General features: G+C 43.2%; 1 protein-coding gene across 2 annotated transcripts in view; it reads left to right on the forward strand.

Moving 5' to 3' along the window:
- The window catches only part of ASCC1 (activating signal cointegrator 1 complex subunit 1), a 370,687-nt gene that overhangs the window by 12,002 nt on the left and 337,661 nt on the right, over window positions 1-21,024 (forward strand). For both annotated transcript variants that reach the window (XM_077259130.1, XM_077259131.1), the window contains one exon: window positions 10,170-10,348. In XM_077259130.1, coding sequence (XP_077115245.1) covers window positions 10,170-10,348 — 179 coding nt within the window. The remainder of the gene's footprint in view (window positions 1-10,169; window positions 10,349-21,024) is intronic.

A 21,024-nucleotide genomic window follows, 5' to 3' on the forward strand; every position in this document is an offset into this window, starting at 1 on the left:
CAAAACCGTCAATGAAAAAGACCTGGGAGTATGGGTGGATGACAAACTCATATTCAGTGGCCAGTGTCAGGCAGCTGCTACAAAGGCAAATAAAATAATGGGATGCATTAAAAGAGGCATAGATGCTCATGAGGAGAACATAATTTTACCTCTATACAAGTCACTAGTTCGACCACACTTAGAATACTGTGCACAGTTCTGGTCTCCGGTGTATAAGAAAGACATAGCTGAACTGGAGCGGGTGCAGAGAAGAGCGACCAAGGTTATTAGAGGACTGGGGGGTCTGCAATACCAAGATAGGTTATTACACTTGGGGCTATTTAGTTTGGAAAAACGAAGACTAAGGGGTGATCTTATGTTAATGTATAAATATATGAGGGGACAGTACAAAGACCTTTCTGATGATCTTTTTAATCATAGACCTGAGACAGGGACAAGGGGGCATCCTCTACGTCTGGAGGAAAGAAGGTTTAATCATAACAACAGACGCGGATTCATTACTGTAAGAGCAGTGAGACTATGGAACTCTCTGCCGTATGATGTTGTAATGAGTGATTCATTACTTAAATTTAAGAAGGGACTGGATACCTTTCTGGAAAAGTATAATGTTACAGGTTATATATACTAGATTCCTTGATAGGGCGTTGATCCAGGGAACTAGTCTGACTGCCGTATGTGGAGTTGGGAAGGAATTTTTTTTCCCCAAAGTGGAGCTTACTCTTTGCCACATGTTTTTTTTTTGCCTTCCTCTGGATCAACATGTTAGGGCATGTTAGGTTAGGCTATGGGTTGACAGCAAAAAATAGGAAAGAATGCGGCAACACTCACCGGACCTGTGATTCAGACTTGTCCTTTTATTGAAGAGACTGTGAACACATCTTCACGGCATGGGGGAGACAACAACTTCTTTCTGGATGCGAGCACCTCCTGAGAATACTGGGCTCTTATGGTGACCTCTGAATTCCACATTTGATCTCGCTCATGAGGCAGTGCTGCTACACTTTTTTCTTCTAAGACTTTGCATTGATAGGCTATGGGTTGAACTAGATGGACTTAAAGTCTTCCTTCAACCTTAATAACTATGTAACTAAATCCAGCGCCAATGTCGCTGATTGGTAGCGCTGGCTGGGCGCAACCAATCAGCGAAGTGGGAATTAAATCCCGCACCAATGTCGCTGATTGCATAGGCAGCATCAATAGTAAAAAGTTGGTCACACAGGGTTAATAGCAGCGTTAACGGAGTGTGTTACACCGCGGCATAACGCGGCCCGTTACTGCTGCCATTAACCCTGTGTGAGCGCTGACTGGAGGGGAGTAAGGAGCGGCCATTTTGCCGCTGGACTGTGCCCGTCGCTGATTGGTCATGGCAAAACAGCCACAACCAATCAGCGACTTGGGATTACCGTTACAGACAGACAGACAGGAAGACGGAAGTGACCCTTAGACAATTATAATAAATAGGGATTTTCATATAAAGCTGCATGATCCGGTCATCAGCCCACGTGTTTAAGTGCAATAGTCAAGTATCAAGTGCAGTTATCGTGTGCATGGAGGGTGTGGAGACAGATGAATAGTAGGGTGCAGATTCAGAGTAATATTTGGAAGGAGGGAACAGGGCAAAGTTAGTTTACTGAGTAGTTGATGTGGTAGGCTTGTTGGAAGAGATTGGTTTTTAAAGCGCGCTTGAATAGGTCGGGGCTAGGTATCAGTCTGATCGTCTGGGGAAGTGCATTCCACTAATGTACAGTATAAATAATGAAACTTAAGAAACCTTTTCAGCTGCTGAAAACATTTGTGATAATGTCTTATATTTACGGTGATATCTGCAACATTATATAATGTATAGAACTTTTTATGTCTCCCTTTCCCTTATTATCCTATTGCACCATTTGCCACTTGTCTAAAGGGATTTCCTACAGGATTGTGTTGGATCAGTAATTCAGATCCAGTGCCTTTGGGCTAGTGCAGAGCGGTCTTCAGTGCCTTTGGGCTAGTGCAGAGCCGTCTCCAGTGCATTTGGGCTAGTGCAGAGCCGTCTCCAGTGCCTTTGGGCTAGTGCAGAGCCGTCTCCAGTGCCTTTGGGCTAGTGCAGAGCCGTCTCCAGTGCCTTTGGGCTAGTGCAGAGCCGTCTCCAGTGCCTTTGAGCTAGTGCAGAGCCGTCTCCGGTGCCTTTGGGCTAGTGCAGAGCCATCTCCAGTGCCTTTGGGCTAGTGCAGAGCCGTCTCCAGTGCCTTTGAGCTAGTGCAGAGCCGTCTCTGGTGCCTTTGGGCTAGTGCAGAGCCGTCTCCAGTGCCTTTGGGCTAGTGCAGAGCCGTCTCCAGTGCATTTGGGCTAGTGCAGAGCCGTCTCCAGTGCATTTGGGCTAGTGCAGAGCCGTCTCCAGTGCCTTTGGGCTAGTGCAGAGCCGTCTCCAGTGCATTTGGGCTAGTGCAGAGCCGTCTCCAGTGCCTTTGGGCTAGTGCAGAGCGGTCTTCAGTGCCTTTGGGCTAGTGCAGAGCTGTCTTCAGTGCCTTTGGGCTAGTGCAGAGCCGTCTCCAGTGCCTTTGGGCTAGTGCAGAGCCATCTCTAGTGCCTTTGGGCTAGTGCAGAGCCATCTCCAGTGCCTTTGGGCTAGTGCAGAGCCTTCTCCAGTGCCTTTGGGCTAGTGCAGAGCCGTCTCCAGTGCCTTTGGGCTAGTGCAGAGCCATCTCCATTGCCTTTGGGCTAGTGCAGAGCAATCTCCAGTGCCTTTGGGCTAGTGCAGCGCTGTCTCCAGTGCCTTTGGGCTAGTGTAGAGCCACCTCGAGTGCCTTTGGGCTATTGCAGAGTAGTCCATTGCCTTTGGGCTATTGCAGAGCCATCTCCATTGCCTTTGGGCTATTGCCGAGCTGTCTTCATTGCCTTTGGGCTATTGCAGAGCCGCCTCCATTGTCTTTGGGCTAGTGCAGAGCCGTCTCCATTGTTTTTGGGCTAATGCAGATCCATCTCCATTGCCTTAGGGCTATTGCAGAGCCGTCTACATTGCCTTTGGGCTAGTGCAGAGCCATCTCCAGTGCCTTTGGGCTATTGCAGAGCCGTCTCCAGTGCCTTTGGGCTATTTCAGATCTGTCTCCATTGCCTTTGGGCTAGTGCAGAGCCATCTCCAGTGCCTTTGGGCTAGTGCAGAGCCGTCTCCAGTGCCTTTGGGTTAGTGCAGAGCCATCTCCATTGCCTTTGGGCTAGTGCAGAGCTGTCTCCAGTGCCCTGCCCATAGTGCAGAGCCAGCTGCAGTGGTTGTCGTGTAGAGCCAGATGCAATACCCCCTTTCTACCACCTTCGGTTGCAGAACACAGACACAGTGCCACCTCCTCAGTTTGAAAGCCAGCCACAGCACCACGTACCTCGTGAAGAATCATCCACATTATCCGCACTTTGAAGTAGCGCCCCTCACTGCTGTGGTTTGAATATTACAATGTCTCAGACTCCAGAATTTTCTCCTCCTTTTTCCGTGTCCTGCACGCTCAGGGAGATGTCCGATGTAAGACTGGACAATATTGCAAATTCCTAAAATCCCAACCAGCACTATTACCTGTCTACACCTTGTGGTTTCCTTTCAATTGGTTCCCCATAGAAAAATCACTGTTGTGAGAGCACAAAGCAAAGTGATAAGCCCCAGAGAGGGACAGAAGCGCACACAAAATGGGGCAATACCGTGTGGTAAGGGATATAATCTATGGCAGCACTGCCCTAGGGGTGAGTATAGGCACAACACCCATAAAGGCTTGGAAAGCCGCTGCTGCCTGTGGCTGGATATGGTTTTCCACAGGTATAGTGGCAAAAATGGAAGCTGGCATGTTTAGTCAGGCTGCGCTGCGGGAATGGAGAGCCTTGGGATTCCAAAATGTTTTTTATTAATAACATAGCAGACCGGTGCCTTTCTCAAGGTATAAAAGCCAAGTGACCACTTGGTAATTATAACCTAAGAAAAACTCCGGTCTGGTGCAGAAATGCGTTGGTTTTATTAAAAAACATTTTGGAAACCCAAGACTCTCCATTCCCGCAGCGCAGCCCGACTAAACATGGTCAGCTTCTGATAGAAGCCAAATAGGCAGCTGTACAAGTATCTGTCACCAGATTGCACAATATAGACATGTTGTGTATGTCTCCTAGACCTGATGAGACTAGAGTACTTACTTTGAAAACCCATAGTAGAATGGCTGTATATTCTCATTATTAAAATTAGCTGCTTAGGAGTCCAGCTAGACCTATTCAGAAGGAAAAGTATTATCCAGCCATTCCAACCTAGATTTTAAAAGTAAGTATTCATCATCTCTAAGAGATCAATGTAATAACACCACAGGGTGTTTTGTAAAATCTGCTTTCTGATCCTCTATGTTCGAATGACATTCATGGCAATACCTTTCTTACTTATTTTGGCATGTAACACATCTTCTAAGATATTTTATAATGATTTCTCCCTTATGAACTATTGATTTCTTCATTGATCATAGTTTTTTTTTCCTATGGAAAAATGGAACTCTGAACATTGATCATTGCAGTGTGTTTCGCCCTCTGACCACCAGGTGGAGCACTGATACAACAAATAACCTGCTTTTTGGCAACCATTGCTGCTTTTTCAGCTGGCTGCTTATAATTGGGATTAAAGTTGATTGTATTTATTATTTGTGTTAATGAATTCACTCAACATAATTTCCTATAATATGGCATCTTAAATGATAATTCTTTGCACTAAAATTGGCGCTAGTGGATGCATCCTAATGCATTATTTTTACGTCATCTCTCTATCAAACATTGCGGTATGGATGTAATTTTATTTGCTAGTACATGCGCACTGAAGATCTTGTATTTTTGGGTGCTATCAGTCTGAATTAACGACTTTTGGAAAGACTATTGTAATCATTCTCTTGCTGTTTCAAAGTATCTAAAGCAAATAGTCTTGTTTTCTATATATATATTGCTTTCATGTGTACTTCTACCAATAGCATTCAGTAGGTTACCAAGATTAGTAGACCATTGAAAGAGCACATGACTGCAGGATCTGACTACACAGGGTTTGTTTGTAGTCTGTTACCATGGAGACACTGTTCTGTGCAGGAGCTTTATACGCAAAATGGTTGGATATTTTTATTAGTCCTATTAAAAAGTTGTTCCATTTTTTTTTTATTTTACTTGCAGGCAGATACACAAATTTTTCCTCTTTCCGGCAAGTCTGTAAGCCTTTGTAAATTGGAGTGGTATCCATGATACATGAAAAGCAATTAAAATAAGTTTTCAGTGTATGACTATTAATATTTTATATGATTGGTTTCATCTATTTGGCTGGGAGAAATTGCTTAAATTTAGATTAAGCTGTTAAAATGGAAGACGCAAGCAAAAATGTTCCATTTTTAATCACAGGGAAAAAAAGTGATTCAATTAGGAACCGGCCCTTCCACCATTGTTTGTAATGAATGAAGCGGGGGATTTTATTGCTTCGGCAATTGCAGTTCAGCGTGAAACATTAGACTTGTAGGAAGTTTCCACAGATTTGTTTTTAATCCCCTTTTCGAAAAGTAGCGCAACCTTGTTCACTTATGATGAACGCACCTTGGAAAAAAAATAAATAAATCCTTTGTGTAAGAAAATATTGTTGTAAGCACGACAATGATAATTCTGTTCCCTCCGCTGCTGTCATACCTCCTGTGCTTAATTAGACATTATTTACATTTCATTCTATGATTTGCATACATCTTGGAATGAACATGTTAACAATAGATGTTTTTTTGAAATATTGTTCTTCCATTAACCCCCTGGTTACCTTGTTCAGTGTCTGGCTCTTTAGCCTGTTAGTAAGTCGTCTCTTGTAATGTGAATGCTGTCTTGGTGTCAGCAGAAGGGTAAAATGTCATCAAACAGAGCTATGTAGCAGGTAACTAAAGGGTCAACAGAGAGATTAAAATGGCATTGCCTTTTAGAGAAGATGGTTAATGTTCGCAATCAGGGGTGAACATAGTTTCTCTGCTGCCTGAGGCGAACTGCAAAATGGCGCCTCCCCCGTCGTAAAATCAGTACAAATAAATCTGGTTTACTCTTTACTAGCCTAACCTGACGCACATGTAAAATACATACACTTTTAAATAGGAATATATTTAGGAAATAGGAAAGATTTTTTAAGCCTCCACCACGACAGAGTAGACTCTTTTGACCCAGCTCTACTTGTACTCTGTATTAAACATTTGTTAAAATATCCAATACAATTTAGGTATATTTTTATTTTTCAATTTTTAAAATGATCCATAATATCACATACAGGGGACAAATACCACCGCACCATGACCAAACCATGTATTACCACCACATAGTGAGCTATAATACCACATACAAAGGAACAAATACCACCACACCATGTCCAGACAACATATTAACACCACATAGAGACCTATAAAACCACATACAAGGAACAAATACCATCACACCATGTCCAGATACCATATTACCACCTCAGTGACCAAATAATACCACATACAAGGAACAAATACCACCACACCATGTCCAGACACCATATTACCACCTCAGTGACCGAATAATACCATATACAAGTAACAAATACCACCACACCATGACCAGACCACATATTGCCACCACATAGTGACCAAATAATACCACACCATGACCAGACCACATATTACCACCACATGGTGATCAAATAATAGCACATACTGTACAAGGAGCAAATAACGCCACACCATAGCCGGACATCATATTACCACCACATAGTGACTGAATACTACATTACTGATCATTAACAAAAAAACCCCACAATACTAATATCACCTTAAGTGCCATTATACATAGGAGATCTGTACTTAGTATGCAGTGTCTGTGTTCAGGTAATACAGTGATTACCGGTGACATTATACACAGGAGCTCTGTATACAGTGTCAATTGCAATATATGATGGAACTGCAAGATTGTCACAATTGGCCTCAGTGGTGACAAACTAGTGGCCACATGCAGCCCCTGATGCTGTCATCTATAGCCCTCGAGGCTCCGAAGTGCCCCTGACTTGTCACATGTAGGACATGATGATGACGCTGGCACCGTCTGCAGTGTGTGGGTGTCAGCTCTATACCATATCTGACACCCCGCTGCCACAGCCATGGTGGCTATTAGCACTGATAGAGGCCATTTTAACCCCTTATATGCCGCTGTCAATAGTTACAGCAGTATTTAGATGGTTATTTGAGGGAGGGGGCTCACTTTTTAAGCCTATTAGCATTTTGGCAGTAATTGCCGTGGCAATCCAAGGCCAGGAAATGGCCTTCAGGTTAGCCAGCTGTAGTGGCCTGTAATACTCTGCAATAGGCAGGATCTAACAGGCAAAGTACCAAGATCACCAGCTCCCGTAGATTATCTGCTAGGATCCGTGGCACGGAAATAAAAGCCCCTGTTTGGCCTGAAATACAGACAAAGCAAACAAAGGCCTCCAGCCTTTTGGATATAAAACTTCCCCAATTTATCAGTACAGCTTACAAGGTTCCAGGTACATTAATAATATTGCATCAAGGCAAAATCCAACACGTTTCAGGCGTAGAGCTGTCCTTAGAAAGAACCTGTCACCAGTTCTTTTCATGTCTAAACTAAGACTAGCACTTTGCTCAGCACCTGTGCTTCATCCCATAATGGGGTATATAACCCTTGACCCCCCTGTATACCCCCCCAAAACCTTTGGAACTTCTCCCGTGCTCTATGTAAATACTGATGGTATGGTCCAATAGTCATACTTGCTGCGGAGTCTATCCCTTATGTTTTAGGCCTGGCAAGCCATAGGGCAGAGCAAAGTGCGCAGGCGCGAGATTTCGTCTAGTTAAGTGGATGATGCAGGAGGCATCATCCACATCATACAGGGCAGGAGGACGGCAAACAGTGTCCGGGAGGAGGGATAGACTCTGCAGGCAAGTAAAAGTCCCATATAGTGAAAAAGTAAATAAAAAGAAAAGAGAAAATTACTGAAAAATATTTTGCCACTAAAACTGCTGCTTTGTGTAAAAACAAACAAAAAAAATAAACAAAAAAGGGCACATTTAGTATTGCCGCATCTAGAGTGGCCCAAGCAATGAAAGTGTACCATAACCCATACAATGAATGCCATACAAAAATAAAAATAAAACGCACCAAAAATGTAGCATTTACCTAACACACAAAAAAATGGAATAAAAGTGATCAAAGAGCTGCTGGCGCCAGAATGAGATGCATCCAGGGCGTGGAGGAAGGTGAGTAGGATGTTTTTTTTTTTTTAAAGGAAATATTCATACAAGGACGAGGATGTGGAGCCATGCATACCGGGAGAGCGATGGGGGAGCCATGTATACAAGGACAGCGATGGAGGAGCCATGTATACAAGGACAGCGATGGAGGAGCCATGTATACAAGGATAGGGGATGCGGAGCCATGCAGACAAGGATAGGGGATTTGGAGCCATGCAGACAAGGAAAGGGGATGCGGAGCCATGTATACAAGGATAGGGGATGCGGAGCCATGCAGACAAGGATAGGGGATTGGCAGCCATGCAGACAAGGATAGGGGATGCGGAGCCATGCAGACAAGGATAGGGGATGCGGAGCCATGCATACAAGGATAGGGGATGCGGAGCCATGCATACAAGGATAGGGGATGCGGAGCCATGTATACAAGGATAGGGGATGCGGAGCCATGTATACAAGGATAGGGGATGCGGAGCCATGCAGACAAGGATAGGGGATGCGGAGCCATGCAGACAAGGATAGGGGATGCGGAGCCATGCAGACAAGGATAGGGGATGCAGAGCCATGCAGACAAGGATAGGGGATGCGGAGCCATGTATACAAGGATAGGGGATGCGGAGCCATGCAGACAAGGATAGGGGATGCGGAGCCATGTATACAAGGATAGGGGATGCGGAGCCATGCAGACAAGGATAGGGGATGCGGAGCCATGTATACAAGGATAGGGGATGGGGAGCTATGCAGACAAGGATAGGGGATTGGGAGCCATGCAGACAAGGATAGGTGATGCGGAGCCATGCAGACAAGGATAGGGGATGCGGAGCCATGTATACAAGGATAGGGGATGCGGAGCCATGCATACAAGGATAGGGGATGCGGAGCCATGCAGACAAGGATAGGGGATGCGGAGCCATGCAGACAAGGATAGGGGATGCGGAGCCATGCAGACAAGGATAGGGGATGCAGAGCCATGCAGACAAGGATAGGGGATGCGGAGCCATGTATACAAGGATAGGGGATGGGGAGCTATGCAGACAAGGATAGGGGATTGGGAGCCATGCAGACAAGGATAGGGGATGCGGAGCCATGCAGACAAGGATAGGGGATGCGGAGCCATGCAGACAAGGATAGGGGATGCGGAGCCATGTATACAAGGATAGGGGATGCGGAGCCATGCATACAAGGATAGGGGATGCGGAGCCATGCAGACAAGGATAGGGGATGCGGAGCCATGCAGACAAGGATAGGGGATGCGGAGCCATGCAGACAAGGATAGGGGATGCGGAGCCATGCAGACAAGGATAGGGGATGCGGAGCCATGCAGACAAGGATAGGGGATGCGGAGCCATGCAGACAAGGATAGGGGATGCGGAGCCATGCAGACAAGGATAGGGGATGCGGAGCCATGCAGACAAGGATAGGGGATGTGGAGCCATGCAGACAAGGATAGGGGATGCGGAGCCATGCAGACAAGGATAGGGGATGCGGAGCCATGCAGACAAGGATAGGGGATGCGGAGCCATGCAGACAAGGATAGGGCATGCGGAGCCATGCAGACAAGGATAGGGGATGCGGAGCCATGCAGACAAGGATAGGGGATGCGGAGCCATGCAGACAAGGATAGGGGATGCGGAGCCATGCAGACAAGCATAGGGGATGCGGAGCCATGTATACAAGGATAGGGGATGCGGAGCCATGCAGACAAGGATAGGGACCGGGAGCCAGGCAGTTTTCTCATAGGCAGGTAAAGAAACGGCTCTTGTTTGGGATCCATAGGTGGTCTCCCCTCTTGGCCTACAGTCAGTAAGGCACCATAGGGTGAACCATCCTGCATCAGCTCATGTTCAGTGGATCCAAGGGAGTCAAAAGCTAAGATGTATATTGTAAAATACACTTTAAGGAAATGTATACTGGACTGATATATTTTTCACATTTATTTTCTTTCAGTGATTACTGGACAGAAACGCAGTGGGGTTATTTCTGCAAGGACTCGCATTGAATTATTGGCAGAGACATTCAGAAAGAAGCAGCCATTCACCCACTTCTTGTCCTTTGCTCTCAACCATCCAGAGATCCAGGATAAGTTCTCGCAGTTTAGAGAAGAAGTTTTGTCAAAATGCTCCAAGGTAAGACGTCAAACAATCTTAACTATTGCTTCACAGCTTAAAGTAGATTTGTGTCCAGTTTTCACAACAAACTATTGTGGGGGATTCGGCTCACTGGTCGTCGCTTGGAAACTCACAGGCAAGCAGTTTTAATCAACATAAAATAAAGTTTATTGTACTTCATGAACTTTTCAGCCCCAAAATGGAAAACAGCTTTCTTCAGCACAAATGAATAACAAAACAGTCACTTATTTGAGTAAGGCAAAACAAATCAAACAGTCTCATCAACTTGCTGTCACAGGCACTTCTCAGACTCTACAATAGACTATCCTCCATGCACTGTCTTTCTCCAGCCTCAGCACAACCCAATCTGCTTAACTAACCAAGCTGTCTGTTATTAGGTCTCTAAGAGTCAGACTGGAGCATAGGAACTACCTTTCCCACCTAGGCTCCTTTGGTCGCTCCTAAATCCAGGACCTAAAATCCAGTCAAAATAAAACCATCTTAGGCTGGTTTCACACTTGCGTTTTTGTCTGCAGCGTTTTTTGCACAAAAAACGCATGCGTTTTTTCCCCCTATATTTAACATTGAAAACGCATGCGTTTTTTTGCACATGCGTTTGGTCGCGTTTTCAAACGCATGCGTTTTTTGTCTGCATGCGTTCATTTTCAAAAATGCTACCTGCAGTATTTTCTTGCGCGTTTTTTTGCCGCGAAAAAACGCATGCGTTTTTTCGCGGCAAAAAAATGCATTGCTGTCTATGTAAACGCATGCGTTTTTAAGCACATGCGTTTGTTTGCGCTAAAAACGCATGCGTTTTTATAGAAAAAAAACAGAAAACACACTGAAAAGCCACCCACCACCATCAAGGTGATAAAGGGATCCAAACCCTAACTCTAACTCTACCCCTAACCTCACCCCTAACCGTTTAATGAACATTTTCTGACAGTCATATTGCCACGTATTTAAGTGCCACGTATCACGTATTTCAGTGCCACGTATGCCACGTGCCACGTATTTAAGTGCCACGTGCCACATATTTAAGTGCCACGTGCCACGTATTAAAGTGCCACGTGCCACGTATTTAAGTGCCACGTGCCACGTATTTAAGTGCCACGTGCCACGTATTTAAGTGCCACATGCCACGTATTTAAGTGCCACGTGCCACGTATTTAAGTGCCACGTATTTAAGTACCACGTATTTCAGTTGCACGTATTTCAGTGCCACGTATTTCAGTCACGTTTAGGGTTAGGGTTAGGGGTAGGGTTAGGGTTTTCTTGTTTTTTCTTGTGTTTTCTTGTGTTTTCTTGTGTTTTTCTATAAAAACGCATGCGTCTAAAAAACGCATGCGTTTTACCGCGTTTACATGCGTTTTTCACACATGCGTTTTTTTAAAAAATGCATGCAGATAAAAACGCAAGTGTGAAACCAGTCTAAGTAACCTACTGTTACTGGTGCACTATTGTCAGGAGTTTACATCACCGAAGACAGTCACCTCGGTGACACTTACCTGCCATTTACGACCTTACCTCCTGTTTTCTTATACTATATGCATTAATAAATTTGTGTCTTAGACCTGATGAGGAGGGTGTACTTACTTTGAAATTCCACTTCTGAATGGTTATGCTAATCATTTTTTAAATGGGAAAAAATTTCAAAGTTCTTGTGAAAACACCCATCTTTGCAGTTTACTCCTGATTAAAAGTCATTGCTATTCTCATAGGTGTAGGTTTTTTTTTTATTTTATAGTTTACTCTTTTTTGCCCAGGATACTGGCCACTGCTGCTGGGTAGAAGTGGTGGCTGGTCTACCAAGTGAGGAGCACAGCACTTGGAAGGTCTTGGATCTGTCCTGCTTCCTTGTCCCTGCTCTCCTCTGATGCTGTAGAGGCTCAACCATGCCACAGGTCCCCAATGTCAACTGTCAGTCATAAGGCGCATAGATCCCTCCCCACCACAGAAAGCTGGAAACTGGGAGGCCGAGGAACATGTGCTAGAAGAGTGAAGTTGGGAACAAACCCTTTAAGGTTTAACCTCATGCGTTCTCATTGCTTCGAGTCCATTGAGAGAAAAACGCAATACAAATAGTTGTTGTTTTCTCTATAGATGGATTCATAAAATGTTTATCTTATTATCAGAATTGTACCACCATTCTGACATGGATTTTCCCAGTAAATACACCAGTCTCATGAGGTCTTAGAGGTCTGTTTAATGAGGTTTGCAGCTTGCATTCAGAAGTCTGATGTCACTACCTCTTTACACTCCATATCCACATGTTGGCAACTTTCTGCGTCTCTTAGTGAGTACTTATCTCTGGTATGTGTCTGCCTATTTTATTTAAGGAAAGAATTGGCAGCCACATGCTAAAAACTTTACTAAATAAACCTAATTAAAAATAATAAATAAATGTTTTCCTAAACTGCCTCAAAAAAGACCGAAGTTTGAAAACTCAGGTCTGAAGTTCAGAGTTGTAGGATCCCAGCGTGCTGACTTATAACTTTTGTAATGCACCAACAGCACTTGTTTTGTCAGAAGAGGAAGATCTCGCGATAACCGGTGCCATCTCTGACTGGCTACAAATGTGGATATTGTGGGTGTGTGGACTAGTGATGGGTACTCTTTATCGTGGCTATACACATTGGGCTAATACACAAATCTGCTAATTGTGCTAAGTTATCTCTATTAGTTGTTAGCGGGTGTTAGTTCGGCAGATGTTGGGGGAGGTTTAATGGATCGAGATTTTGAACTCTACATGTCTGACCCTTGGGCATAAGCTGTTTCTAGAGGTGGATTACTCCCATCTCAAGAACACACTCGGCTGAAATGAGCATGTACAGTGGGGAAAAAAGTATTTATTCAGCGACCAATTGTGCAAGTTCTCCCACCTAAAAAGATGAGAGAGGCCTGTAATTGATCTCATAGGTAGGAAATCAGCTGTGGAGGATAACCCTTAATAAAACATAACTTTTAATACTAGATGCGACTAAAATCATTGGAACCCAACAAAACACATACAAAAAACAATAAAGTGCTCAAATACCCAGTGCTCAAAATATTAAAAATTGGAATGATCTCACCAATAATAATGGACGTATGGATGTAATAGCTGTTTTCAGTCCAGCAGACTTGGAAGAGTAATGGTCCAGGGGAAATCAGAACAGAGTGGGGTATATATGCTGTCTACCCTGTAATCCCTTTGTAGCTCCTGTCCTGACAGGGACAGGCCCCAAGTGGACCCTGCTATGGACAACCACCAAAACAATGAATGTAGGTAACAAAAGTTACTCTTCTTCCAACGCGTTTCATCACCAATGCAGGAGACTCATAAGGGGAGTTCAAATAAATATAAGTACCAATAGGCACAGAAAGTGCAAGCAACAAATGTCCGTGTTTGTATCAGGGTCCCGCAGTGGCTGAATACCCATAAAGATGGAGTGACTGTCTGTGTTTACAGTCTAAGGTGAATCCTCACCCATGTATCAGATGAATAGCCTTATATACCGGATCTCGGTTACCTCCCCCTTCTCATAGGTAGACCACAACTATGAGAGTCAAAATGAGAAAACAAATCCAGAAAATCACCTTGTCTGATTTGGCAAGATTTATTTTGCAAAATATGGTGTAAAATAAGTATTTGGTCATTAACAAAAGTTAATCTCAATATTTTGTTATATATCCTTTGTTGGCAAAGACAGAGGTCAAACGTTTTCTGTAAGTCTTCACAAGGTTGGCACACCCTGTTGGTGGTATGTTGGCCCATTCCTTTATGCAGATCTCCTCTAGAGCAGTGATGTTTTGGGCCTGTCGCTGGGCAACACGAAATTTCAACTCCCTCCAAAGGTTTTCTATGGCGTTGAGATCTGTAGACGGGCTAGGCCACTCCAGGATCTTCATATGCTTCTTACGAAGCCACTCCTTCGTTACCCTGGTGGTGTACTTGGGATCATTATCATGCTGAAAGACCAATTCTCGGCTTATCTTCAATGCCCTTGCTGATGGAAGGAGGTTTGCACTCAAAATCTCACGATACATGGCCCCATTCATTCTTTCATGTACACGGATCAGTCGTCCTGGTCACTTTGCAGAGAAACATCCCCAAAGCACAGTAAGTACGGTGTTCTTTGGATGCAACTCAGCATTCTGTCTCCTCCAAACATGACGAGTTTTGTTTCTACCAAACAGTTCTACTTTGGTTTCATCAGACCATATGACATTCTCCCAAAACTCTTCTGGATAATTCAAATGCTCTCTAGCAAACTTCAGATGGGCCCGGACATTTACTGGCTTAAGCAGGGGGACATGTCTGGCACTGCAGGATCTGAGTCCCTGGCGGTGTAGTGTATTACTACTGATGGTAGCCTTTCTTACGGTGGTCCCATCTCTATGAAGGTCATTCACTAGGCCCCCCGTGTGGTTCTGGGATTTTTTCTCACCATTCTTGTGATCATTTAGACCCCACGTGGTGAGATTTTGCGTGGAGCCCCAGATCTAGGGAGATTATCAGTGGTCTTGTATATCTTCCATTTTCTTATTACTGCTTCCACAGTTGATTTCATCAAGCTGCTTGCCTATTGCAGATTCAGTCTTCCCAGCCTGGTGCAGGGCCTCAATTTTGTTTCTGGTGTCCTTCGACAGCTCTTTGGTTTTCACCATAGTGGAATTTGGAGTGTGACTGTTTGATGTTGTGGACAGGTGTCTTTTATACTGATAACAAGTTTAAACAGGTGCCATTTCTACAGGTAATGAGTGGAGGACAGAGGAGCCTCTTAAAGAAGAAGTTACAGGTCTGTGAGAGCCAGAAATCTTCCATGTTGTTAGGTGGCCAAATACTTATTTTCCATCATAATTTGCTAAATAAATCTTGCCAAATCTGAAAAGGTGATTTTCTGGATTTGTTTTCTCATTTTGACTCTCATAGTTGTGGTCTACCTATGATGTCAATTACAGGCCTCTCTCATCTTTTTAAGTGGGAGAACTTGCACAATTGTTGGCTGACTAAATACTTTTTTTCCGCACTGAAGTTACAGAGGTAGCCATCCGCTGCCCAGCTGGTCGTGTCTAAGTACTCAAAGGGATAGTACAAGTTATATAAGTTATCCCAAATGAATAACTTATTGATCGTTAGCACCAAAATGATCCGAAAACGTAGCTCTGCAGAGCCCCTTGTGAATGGAGCAGAGGTTGAGCATGTGCTCCACAGCTGCATTTATTCTTTATGGGACCACCTGAGATGTCAAGTACTCAGTCATTCCATTCAGACATGGGCTGTGCACAACTTTTCTCAAGATCAGTGGAGGTCCAGGGATCAAGAAGTTATCCCCTATCACTGAGATGACTGACATCCTTGGTTTACCCCTTATAGAGACCAGGTGGGCACTAGACAATCATCTTGGAAGCTACCAGGACTGCATACGCTGATCAGTCAGATGAAAGGCAATGCAAAACCCTTTTAATGATGTTAATGTATAAAACACCGAATAATATCCCTTATGGGGTCATGAAGGGTACCGAATATTTAAACCAATATAAAGAAACCTTCACTAAAAGACCAAAAAATAATTGAAAGAATGCACTAAATTTTATTGAAAACAAAACATACATAAATATAAAATCATGATAGTGGCCACCAGTGCAGGAAAAAATGGTGGGACCACGGGTCTAAATACAGTAGTAGTGCATACAAAAAGTTTAATGTTATTGTACAATCAGGGTACTAACCACATAATGTGTCATAAATTAGCAGAGCCACAAAAAGGACATATAAGTAAGAGTAATAAAGTGCAATAGTGCAATTATATTGTATACTTGTGCAGCAGTACAAAATGCAAGGCTAAATAGTGCCAAGACCTGAGCTAAAAATAAGAAACACAGGAACCAATTAAAGTGTATACATTACAAGCATAAAATATGTAAATCATATAAGGTATAGTTACCACAGGAGTAGACCCGGAGACCCACCACACCCGACGCGCGTTTCGCACAGGAAATGCTTCGTCCAGGGGTGGTTGGGTACTGGCCAGAAGGGGGTTTTATATCGGTCATGACCAATGGCAGAGCGAGAAATAAAAAGAAAAGAACCGGCACCTGAGATACAAATGATACGCAGTGTTGAAAGTGAAACCGGAAGAAGCAGCCGGAAACAGGAACCGGAGTAGTGTACAAGAGCGCAGGCGCAAGAACCAGCGGCAACAGTTGCTACAACAATGGATTGCGTATATAGAAGCGAACAATAGTATGAATAACACACCAAGAGCACATCATATAGCCCGGGCAGCCCATAATAAGAAAAAATCGGCAAGAATAAATGAAAAAACAAGCGCGCTAGAAAGAATATAAAGTGCGCATGAGCAGAGGAACTAGGCGTCTGTAATAATGATAGCAGAGTGCAGCCACAAGAGTACGCAAGCGCAGAAAAACATGGCGACAGTTGTCCCATACATGTCCGCCTAGCGCATGCGCAGACAAAAGCCAGTGCCAGCAATAAAGCCAAAGGTGTGCGCAGGCGCAGAAAAACGTGGCAACAGTTGCCCCATACATATCCGCCCGGCGCATGCGCAGATAAAAAGCCGGTGCCAGCGATGAAGTAAGGTAAAATACAACAAGAGCACGTGCGTACAGCGAGGAATCTGCCAATAGGTGTAGCTAAAAAAGTAAAGGTAGATAACATGTAAGACCAGCGCAACAGTGTGCACTAGCTGAAAAACAAGTAGAAAATACGCACCGTGCTACAGCAGGCTTTCCCGAAAAATGTGTAAAAAAACAAGAACCAGACTAAAGAATAGTCATGTGCTAAATGACAGCATATTTTAGAAAACACCAACATGAAAATAAATGAAGTAAAGTGCAATAATGTGACCAATGCACCTAAGACAAAAAAACGCCAAATTTGACGGCATTAATGACCTAATGTGAGAAAAAGTTGTCAATGAAATAAATAGATAAACATAATATTCCAATATGGAAGTGTATACAAGACGCACAACTGAATGTGGCATATTATATTATTAAATTAGTGACAGATAAAAAACATCACATAGTGGTAAAATACATAGCAACAAAAGCCAAAAACAATGAGATAGAACAAGGTATGGTATTCAATATTTCCATAGCATGAGGATTAAAACCTGCAAAGTAAACACATACAGTGGTACAAGAAAGATAAAAATTGCCAAGGTAAGTGATCATAACATAAAATGTCACAGCCATTGAAGGAGACCCCCTAAAACAACAAAATGAAAACAGAGTCAGAAAACACAAGAATAAAATAACTTTAATAAAAACAGCCAGAATAAAAACAATCAGAAGACAGTAAGTAGCTCTATGTTGGTAAGAATGGAACAAAGCTATTATGGTCATTCAGACCATGTGGTGAGATGGTATCCAATCTGTATATCCATTTTGATTCTTTTTGGGCTAAAAGCCTCTTCCAGTTGCCACCACGAGGTCCAATGAAGACCCGATCGATACCTTTAATCACCAGCCTGGTGGCATCACAGTTGTGTACCGCCTTAAAATGGCGAGGTATGGGTTTGAGTTTCTGAAGGTCCTTTTCCGTAGAGGCATTCTCAATGTCTAGTACGTGTTCGCGTACTCTGCGGCGGAGCTCCCGTGATGTCATACCCACATATATCAAGCCACATGGGCACGTGGCGTGATAAACAACCGCCTTGGTGGTGCATGTGATGGTATGAGTAATTTTGTAGGTTCTGTCATTATTACTATTGGGGAACTCTGTAGCTTCACAGATATTTGGACACGCGACACACTTGCCACATCTAGTACACCCCCATTTTGGTCCTTTTGAGCCAAAGATGTACTTTTGGCATGGACCCTTATGGTAACTGTGCACCAGTTGGTCTCTTAAGTTCTGAGACCGTCTGAATGTTACTGCTGGTGTATTGCCAATAAATTTTGAGATTGTGTCATCCAACTGCAGGATATGCCAATGTTTGGCTATAATCCGCTTGATCTCCCCACTCCTGGAATGATAATCTAGGACACACCGTACCTGATCCTGCTGTTCATAATCCTTCCTTTGCTGTAGAAGTTCCGTCCTCTGGCTTGAGGATGCCCGTTGGTATGAACGGCAGATGGCCTTTTTTCCATATCCTCGATCCTGGAATCGTTTAGAAAGATCGGATGCCTGTTTTTCGAAAAGGAAATCATTAGAGCAAATTCTTCTGGCACGTAAGTATTGCCCTGTTGGTATATTTCTAATAAGATGTGGAGGATGTTGAGAAGAGGCATGCAATAATGAATTAACCGAAGTACTTTTTCGAAACAGGTCTGTTTGTATACATCCGTCCTTATCCACAGATATCAAAATATCCAAAAATTCAATTGTGCTGATACTGTGTTTGTATGTTAATTTGATATTTTTACAATTGTTATTAAGGGCAACAAAGAAAGAATCAAGCTCAGTCTGGGTGCCCACTTTTATTGGTTCCTGTGTTTCTTATTTTTAGCTCAGGTCTTGGCACTATTTAGCCTTGCATTTTGTACTGCTGCACAAGTATACAATATAATTGCACTATTGCACTTTATTACTCTTACTTATATGTCCTTTTTGTGGCTCTGCTAATTTATGACACATTATGTGTTTAGTACCCTGATTGTACAATAACATTAAACTTTTTGTATGCACTACTACTGTATTTAGACCCGTGGTCCCACCATTTTTTCCTGCACTGGTGGCCACTATCATGATTTTATATTTATGTATGTTTTGTTTTCAATAAAATTTAGTACATTCTTTCAATTATTTTTTGGTCTTTTAGTGAAGGTTTCTTTATATTGGTTTAAATATTCGGTACCCTTCATGACCCCATAAGGGATATTATTCGGTGTTTTCTGTATTTTTTGTACCATAGAGGTTACAGACATCCCTGTCCATGATGGACTTTAGAAGTAGAGATGCTTCTTGGACAGCTCACGCTCAGAACGTGTTTGGTGGCAGTGGTTCACCGGTGCAGGAGCCAATTCAGAAGACAGCGCTCAAGAAAACCTTTAAAAATCTTCTTAATCGCCGCACTAGGCTATGGTGGAACAAAACATCACTGGAAAATTACATATCTAAAAGCCTCATTCCAAGAGGTTTGCGGGTTCAAATTTTTCCGTCATTTCCGGTGAGTGATGTATCAGTACGGACTAAATGGGAAACTGCATGTAATCTTTGCTCTATCACCTTTATGAATATTTTAATAGAGATCAACTCCAAGTCCATTATGGAATTGGGCGTTGAAATAGATGAGATATATAAGAAACTTCAAACTGAGTGCACAACGGAAGAGTTTGATTTGTTTAAAAAGGAAACAGATGAGTGGTGCGACACATGGGAAAAAGATATCTCCAGCACCAAAAATAAGAAATTCCTACGTGATCAACAGGATAAAATGGACAATAAAGTATATAAATGGTACCACTCAGACCCTACAAATCAAGCAGGTCGCACAGTGGAAACTGCTAGTACATCTAGCGCTAACTCCTCTACACCGTCAATAGATCAGCCGGTGGAGCGACATCTGCGATTCAACCAGAGACGTAAAGACGATAGATCGAGGTATTATAACACAAGGAGAAAAGTGAAGAACCTGGATACCAACCATGAGGACGAGCTTCGGAATCCCTCTATGAAGGTAATTAATCTTTCCAATATGACTTTATCATCTGCTCACATATCTCTCTTGAGTAAAGGTCTCACCTTCTCTCCCTCCTCAGCCCCTGACCGTTTTTCGGTTCTTAAAGATCTACAATTGTTTACTCGGAGGTTATTTTTTAAGAAATCGTTTTCTCATGACACCAAGGAAACTTTATCCCCAACAGAAACCGAAGCAGAGACAATCCAGATATTAGCAGAACTAGCAGAGGAGGCAGATGGCGGTACTCTGAGGAATTTCCCTAAACACCTTCTTCCGAAATCTAAGAAGTTTCCCCAGATCAACACCGTACCTGTCCTGGATTTATTTATACGATCTGTCATGAAAGAGGTGAGTGAGGTCCCAGAAACCATCAGTGGAGACAATTTGAACAGGGAAGAAAGGAATGCATTAAAAGAGTTGAAAAAATCACATGAGGTTACCATTAAACCATCAGATAAAGGAGGCAATGTAGTGGTGTGGGCAACTTCAGCCTATGAAAAAGAAATGATGAGACAACTTAGGAATACATCCTGCTACCAAAAATTAACTTTTAACCCTTTATCTAAGTATAGGAATGAATTACGTGACCTTTTACAAGAGGCGGTTGATCACGGTGTTCTATCAGTCAAACAAATGGAAGGTCTCTGGATTGAAGATCCCATAATACCGAGTATTTACTTGCTTCCCAAAATCCACAAGGACCCACTCAACCCTCCAGGTAGGCCCATTGTGTCTGGGATCAATAACATATCTGATCCCATCTCCAAGCTGATTGATTTCCACTTGAAACCACTGGTGGAAACCTTACCTTCTTTTCTTAAAGACACCACTGACACCTTGAGGAAGTTAGATGGGATTCAATTGGAACCTAACATGATAATTGTGACCTGCGACGTTGAGTCGCTATATACATCTATCCACCATGAAGATGGTCTTGAAGCAACATCCTTCTATCTAAACAATAGTGGCCTTCATGTCGATCTGTGTACTTTTCTCATTAAGGCTTTACGTTTTGTTTTGACCCACAATTTTTTCATGTTCCGCGATTCCTTTTTTCTC

Source organism: Ranitomeya variabilis, chromosome 4 (genome assembly GCF_051348905.1).
Source record: "Ranitomeya variabilis isolate aRanVar5 chromosome 4, aRanVar5.hap1, whole genome shotgun sequence".
NCBI classification, from domain to species: Eukaryota; Metazoa; Chordata; class Amphibia; order Anura; family Dendrobatidae; genus Ranitomeya; species Ranitomeya variabilis.